At 41.6% G+C, this 7355-nt stretch overlaps 1 protein-coding gene across 1 annotated transcript in view; it reads left to right on the top strand.

Annotated features, from left to right (window-relative positions):
* Positions 1-2205, top strand: part of galnt9 (polypeptide N-acetylgalactosaminyltransferase 9) — a 102275-nt gene extending 100070 nt beyond the window's left edge. Inside the window, exons 10-11 of the mRNA XM_055050575.1 lie at positions 959-1126; positions 1238-2205. Of these exons, the coding sequence (XP_054906550.1) occupies positions 959-1126; positions 1238-1384 (315 nt within the window). The 3' untranslated portion in view covers positions 1385-2205. The remainder of the gene's footprint in view (positions 1-958; positions 1127-1237) is intronic.
* The last annotated feature ends 5150 nt before the right edge of the window (positions 2206-7355 follow it).

A 7355-nucleotide genomic window follows, 5' to 3' on the forward strand; every position in this document is an offset into this window, starting at 1 on the left:
GAATTATCTTTGAAGCTGAGTCAAATATTACAAAGTTCTATTTAAATAAACAGTCGGTCGGTGTCAAAAATTTTCTTGTCGAGACGCTGGAGAAAACCTCAACAAATCTTTTTTGTTTTGTTGTTTTTTCTTCGGTGTTTGGGGTAGAACTTTGAATCCAAAATCATCTGAAAACTCAGATCCCTTACGACTGTTTCATCTGTCGAACCAAGACCTCTTAAAAAGATACATGCTGAAAAGTTTACATATTTTTATACTGTAATTTGTGACTCTGGATTACAGTTGACCAGTGAACGTCAGAAAGATAACACGTGCATTTCATTACATCTGAATATTTATGGGAGTTATTAAGATTGATCAGGTTCACCATTGATTTGGTTACGGAATTGAATTTTTCTTGTTTACCAAAAGCTTTTTTGTCTCAACCAGAACTAAATGTCATTCACAGCTAAAGGTTTTCGCACCACTTGTAGGATTTTAAAATGTGCACTTCAACATTCCCAGGGAACAAGCACAACAATACGCAAGAGTTTTAAAGGGGGCGCTGTTGTTGCACTTAACACCTTCTGATTGTTGTCATCTCATTTGCCAGCAGGGATTTCGCCCATCAATAATAAATAATGTCTGAGCTCTAAATTATGCAACAGCTGCGATCAACACAAAACACTTTTGTGAAAGGTATTAAACAATGTGGAGTCAAGTTATTTTGTTTTTTTTGTTGTGTTTTTTTTTTCCATTCCACTTTTCAAATAAGCAAAGCGGACTAAATAAGTATTTGGTTTAAGTTAAAATTAGGACCCAAAAAAAAAACCGAAACATAAATCTCCCGGTGTGACATTATCAAAGCATAAAATATTAATGGAATTAGATGCATTTCGAAGTGAAGTGTTTGTTTCACGGCTTCAAGCAGTGACTCCCATGATGACAGTGTTTTCCATTCGTACTTTGTGTGTTCCAGCTCGCCCGCTACTCCACCGAGGGTCTTCTCCAGCTTGGACCCCTGGGGTCCACCACATTTCTTCCTGACACAAAATGTCTCGTTGATGACGGCAGAGGACGAACCCCGAGTCTGAAAAAATGCGATGCCGTCTCCAGGATTTCCCAACGGCTTTGGGATTTTACGCAGGTACAGAGAAAAAAAAGAGAGAGAGAGAGAAGAAAGAGCATTAAATAGCAGAGTTTCAGGAAATGTCGCTGGTTTTAAAATAATCTCATTCTTATTTGGCCTCTGTTGTAGAACGGGCCGATCATCAACAGAGACACGGGTCGGTGCTTGGAGGTCGAGATGTCCAAAGATGCCAACTTTGGTCTCCGCCTGGTGGTGCAGAGATGTTCCGGTCAGAAGTGGATGATACGGAACTGGATCAGGCACCCCAGGCACTGAGGAGGCCGTCTTTCCCGGACGCTTTGGCCAGCATTTCCAATCGCAGCGGCGGACTGCTGAGGGAGGAGCAGAGAGCGGTTTATTGCCGCGAGGTGTGGGATTTCACGCTACGAACTCGCAAAGCACGCCGGCCTCCAACTCGGGCAGCAGAGGTTCCGCTGCGACGAGCCTTAAAGACGAACACGATCAATGTACTTGTTCCCCTGGGCTTCTTCCTGCTGCCACAACCTTGGGCAGAGCCGCACTGTTTGAAATGGCCAACCTCTCTGACATTCAGCCATATATATAGAGCACATCCCCTTTGTGCAGTCCGGTTCAATACTCTGCGGCTTAGACTCTACTGTAAAACTCTCGCTTCATGGGAAGAAAAAGAAGAAGAAAAGACATGCTGGGCTTTTTGGGGCCTATTGACTTTCACAAGGTGGACTGGGGTAAATTAGGAGCGATAATTGTTATCAATGGCCAGATGAAACTGAGTCTTTCGGGAGTAATTTGAGGAAGTAGCTGTGGACATAACGTGCCGCCCTGGCAGGACATGTAATGAGCTCCAGAGCTGCTGGCTGTCATCCAAACAGGAGCGACTTCACCTGTACTCACACTTCTTCGTTTCTGTGGACTGTATGGCTCACTGTGGACAAAAAAAAAAAAAGAAAGAAAGAAAGAAAGAAAGAAAAGCAATCATGTGCCTTTTGTTTATGATTTTTCAGCTTCATCTGACCCGAGAATGTCAGCCCCAAAAGCATGTATAAAGCTATTTGAAAGTTAAATTATAAAAAGTGTATAAAGACGGTTAATAATAGTAATATATTGTAAAAAAGAAAGCGAAAGTGGATAACTGATAAATGTCCTCAAAACAATTACTATTAGAATATTAAAAACCCTCTTTATTAGTTGCCTGTCTTTCTTTTTCAAACTCTTCTTTAACAAATGTTAGCCTTTTCTTCACGTTGTGCTGTCATTGTGTTCGGTGAATACCTGCGTTTTCTTTTGTTCCGGGCCCGCTGCCGACATTGACAGAACAATTGCTTGTCTTTTGTTGAGGCCGCGGTTACAGACAGCGAAAGTCTCCATCATGTTTGTGTCCCTCTGCTCTGATTGATCCAGACCACTAACTGGAAAGAAGTTCTTCAAAGAGACACAAACAGACTTTCGATGGCTTCTTGTCCCTGCCACAAAACAAAGAGGTGTACATTTTTACTCTGTTTTTTTGTTGATTTTTTATTATTATTATTATTTTTATCCAGAATAAACACATAAAACAAATGCAGTATGCACAAGCAACATTGGATCTTTGTTAGTTTCAAGAAAAGTATTTGAGCAAAAAGGGGCATTTTGAAGGCGTCTCTCACCGGTGTGTTTCAAGTCATTACAGTACGAGTGTTTCCATAAAAGAAATTAAATGTTAATAAATACATATTATATCATTCAAAGTATTTTTTGATTTTCAAATTCGCATATTAGTCTGAGTGACGTCAAACCTTCTAGAAAGGTTTTCCAGTTGGTGTGTTTTTGGGGATTTCCTCAGCTCTGATGTTAGACGGTAGCTGCATTTCCACTGCAAATGTGTGAAAAATGTATAAAAAATAAAAAAAACACAATTTTGTTATTGTGTTGTTTCCATTAAATAAAAATTGGGGGGAAAAAAACACAATTAAAGTCACTCTTCACGTCGTTCTCGTGCTGCGCCGTCATCCGACCACTTCCTGTCGGTCTCACGGTTGTGAGTGGAAATCAGCCGGCCACATTAATCCCCAATGCACTCAACGTTAAAGTTGAAGCTGTGCAGGCAGGAGAGAGTCGTTCTCCATGTAACTCTGCTCATACACACCGAGGGAACATGAAATTTTAAGCTCTGACTGTAGAAATCGACTATATACCTCACGCTTGACATGTGACGTTGTTTTTGTGGCACACAAAGCTTTGTGAATATAAAAAATTCATTTTCACCTTCAACTGCCCGAACCATCTTCACTCCGACTTGTTTGATTTCTCTGTGTCTTTATGACTGATATGGTGCAAAAACACCATATTTGTGAAGCATTTGGTAGTTGTTGGGTTTTTTTGTAATAACAGCTAATCCCGCCTGAGCTGTGGATCTCTGTTGCTCCTCCAAAGTTACTCTATTTATTAATACTCCTTGCCCTTTCTTGTCAGTTCAGCTAAAAGGCAATGTACGCCAGCTCTATGCCATTTTTGAATGTTGAATTAAACACGGTTCTTTGAAACGTCCACGGTTTGGGATATCATTAACTAAATCAGCCCTGCTTTCAATTTCTCCGGTGTGCTCCTTGGTCTCGATGGTGCTGTTGGATCACTAATGTTGTTTGTCGGCCCTCAACAGCTGTAACCATTTCACTTCCGCTCTACGATGATGCGTTGCGGTTCGTTGATGTTTCAAAGGAAATCCCTGTCAAAAGTTCAGGAGGTGCGTATACTTCTGCAGCCACTGTGTCTCCCTGGGCCTGTCTCTCGCTTAAAAGGTTTATTTATTGGTTCAGGAGGAAACGTCTGCTGTAAATGGAAGTCAGATTTAACATTTCCATCAAGCTGAAGAAACTATTTATATGGACTACCCTCTTCCCTGCTCTGATGTCTGAAGCTCTTTTACCAGACAGTGTGATTTAGGCTGCCGTCTGTGCTGAGCACTGAACGCATTTCTTAAGTTCACAAGAGGTCACCGTGCGTGTCCAAACGTGTTCTCCGCTGCCATCCAGCTTGAATAGAGGGCATTTCAAGCTGCTGTGGAAAGTAAAAAAGACCCTTTTCCTTGGTTCAGCCATGCTTTGTAACCTCCACGTTCCAGAGGCTGGTTTTAATTTGGTTTCCACCTGGTTGACCCTGAGAGATTGCCTCTGCTTGCCACTATGTTCCGCTTCTTCGGCTCTAATCATTCCGTATAAGCAATGCATCATCTGCGTGTCCTTTAAACAAAGACCGCTTCAGTCTCCTCTCGTGGTAATATCTCACTCGGGTCTCCGACAGGGTTTGCAAACAAGCTGCCGAGGTAATGTCTCACAGGAAAAAGAGTCCCAACCAAGAAATTACTCCAACAATATGGTTTCCTGAGACTTACGAACCGTGATGATGGCAGCAGAAGCCAAAAGACGCAACGCTGCGCCAAACGGCCAACAGAGCAAATGAGAAAAACATTTTTAATTTTATTTATTCCGCCATTTGGGAATTGTCGTAATGGCTACACTTTGAAGAAATCTTCAACATTACAAAAAAGGGTAATGTTAGGTCTTATGTTTTCAGTACTAGTACTAGTGCGGGAGAGACTGAGCCAACCGGAAAAGTCAGCTTTTAGCAACCACAAGAAAGTGCAGTTATGCTACTGGCCAAAAATATTTTTTTTTCTTGTTTGTCCTTTTTCTTCTCTCCTAAGAGGCGAGTGCTTAAGTTCGGGAGCAGTGATAAAAATATGTCCATCTCAACAGCAACAGTGTATCTCTACTGATGCAGAAACTTCATTGCCAGAGGCATGTGAGTCTGGACAAGATCCAAAAGCAAAGTGTGACCACAGACAGTGGAGTCCCTCAAAAGATTGCAATCATCATTTGTTTGTTTGCTCCCACATATTCATATTCAGCGTCATATTTAGGCTCGAGCTTGTAGGTTTCTTCAGCAGCATCTCGGACCAGAGCGGCAGAAGGCACCTTGTCCTTCCAGGCGCTGGAACTGATTCCTTGGATTGCCATCGTTACACAATACCTCGTTGTTCTTAACAACCACAGGAAAGCAAATTGTGGTGCACACCTGCAGGGAAACTGACGGCAATTAATGCTGTCCCCGGAAGACGCAGAGATTTGAACGGGCGGTTTATCTTTAATGAGCTAACCTTGACGGACTGTCACATCTGGCCGTATCGTCATCCAGTGCGTATTTCTTTATATCAGTGTGACGTAGAGGCTGTCTTTGCAGGTATATGAGCAAAATAATCAATCGAATTCGCTACTTTGGGGGGACAAGTATAAAAATGACCTTTTGGCTTTGTCAACTTCGATCTGTCTCGAGAGCTTATTAAAACGGAGAAGCAAAAAAAAAAAAAAAAACCTCCCGCTCACATCTCCCTGCAGTCTGGATGAGAGCCAGGCTTTATTGTAACTGTCACTGGGTCGTTCCAGCGCAGATTAATGTCATACTGTATATGAGCCCTTCTTAGGATGAGATATAATTTTTGCTTTACAGTATTTCAACTCTTCATTAATCCTCATCTGAGGCGGCCAATCTCCCCTCGGTTCCAGGCTCACATAAAAAGAGAGAGTTTGTCTCTTGAAACTTCTCGCTGTGTGGTCCGTTTAGTGCTGCGTCATCTGTGAAGACAACATTTAAGCCTCAAGGTGAGCTGGATAAAATCTACATGTTGAAGAGATGACGATTGACCTTCTCAATCTTGGAACAGCACAAGGAGCACACTTTCCAATAAGACGCGGTGGGCCTAGCTACTAGAAACCAGTTTCAGAAGTGAGATGCTATTCCTAAACACCGGCTCGCCTAAAGCTGCTGAACCATTAAAAAAACCCAACAACTTCACAATACATAATATCACTGTTGTCGGTAGACCCACTAAATAACTCAGACTACAAGTGAAAAGGTGAAAGGCTCCCGAACATTCCTGCAGAGGAAATTATAAATAGAATCAGCGCGTGTCAGAATAAATCATTGCAAACTTGCCGCTCAGCTCTTGGACTTAATGGAAGAGATAAACAGGAGTCACGATAAACTCTTCCTTTGCCAAGTAAGGCTAGAGCACCAATGAAATTACAAAGTAAGGTCAAATTTGGTTTTTTCGGGGTTTTTTTTTTTTTTTTTTTTTGCCAACAAATCGCAAGTTGTTCAAATACTATTTGGCTATTTTAGATCGCAAATATACAAACACTGAAATCAAACCAATTTCCGCTCAACGACGAATCGCTAACGCTGCGAAATGTGAATATGTTCACCTGCGCTAGGGTGCAGCTAATTCAGCGTTTAAACATCACACGAATACGTCGACTCTCAAGTTTTGCTAAGGTCCCATTTGCTTAAGTATTCCCAAATTGAATTTGTTTGTTGTCCTGAAGGCTATTATTATTATTATTATTATTATTATTATTATTATTATTATTATTAGCTAGCTGTTTGCTAGATAGCATGGTTAGCTACTGTACTGATCTAAAATAGGCTTGAAACAGTAGTTTTGGAGGAGCAAACAAGCCTGGCTGGTTGGTCACTTGTTGTTGTTTCATTTGAAGAAAACCAAAAAGTCATGCTAATATCAGGAGGCTACATTTTTACCCCTCCTGCTCCTGACGGCTTGGTGCCGTCCTGTTGCACATGAATGCTGAGCCACATTCACTTTTATCGTGTTTCCGGCAACACCCAGCAAACATGTTACATTTTTCCGTTAAAAAAAAACAACAAAAAACAACAACATACAAGATAACGCATCTTTATTCATACTTTAGAGCAATACAAAGGGTAAAACAAGTAGAAATTGCCAAGATTTTGGTTGTTCTGAAAAGCCCAGGTTATCGGCACATGTAAAGAAATCAAATTAGTTTAAAGATTGAATAAAACAACCATTTATTAGCCAATGTTCCGGGGAGCAGACAGAGCGTCTCTGACCTCAAAAGAGCAGAGGCTGGATGGAGTCATGCAAAGTCGAGATGCACCGGCGGCGGCACACAGGCAGGTATTAGTGCATGAAATGCAGGCTGCAGCCATTATGTTACAGCCTGAATAAATTGCTGGGATGTGGCTGATCCATCCAGCTGCATGTGAGGAAGATCACGCGTGAAGCAGCGGCACAGCTCAAGCTCGCAGGAATCGCCTCGCTTATAGATAATGAAGCAGAAACACGTAAAGATTCATTTATTATTAAGTATCAAACACGTGTCAAACGTGTAGAAAACCTTCTTGCACATCCCTGCTGACAGCTATTAATATTCTTGCTGCTCTGTGCAAATTACTTTGAGCTGGTTTAATATGG

The sequence above is a fragment of the Poeciliopsis prolifica genome, unplaced genomic scaffold (assembly GCF_027474105.1).
Source record: "Poeciliopsis prolifica strain line A6 unplaced genomic scaffold, Auburn_PproV2 SCAFFOLD031, whole genome shotgun sequence".
Lineage (NCBI taxonomy): Eukaryota > Metazoa > Chordata > Actinopteri > Cyprinodontiformes > Poeciliidae > Poeciliopsis > Poeciliopsis prolifica.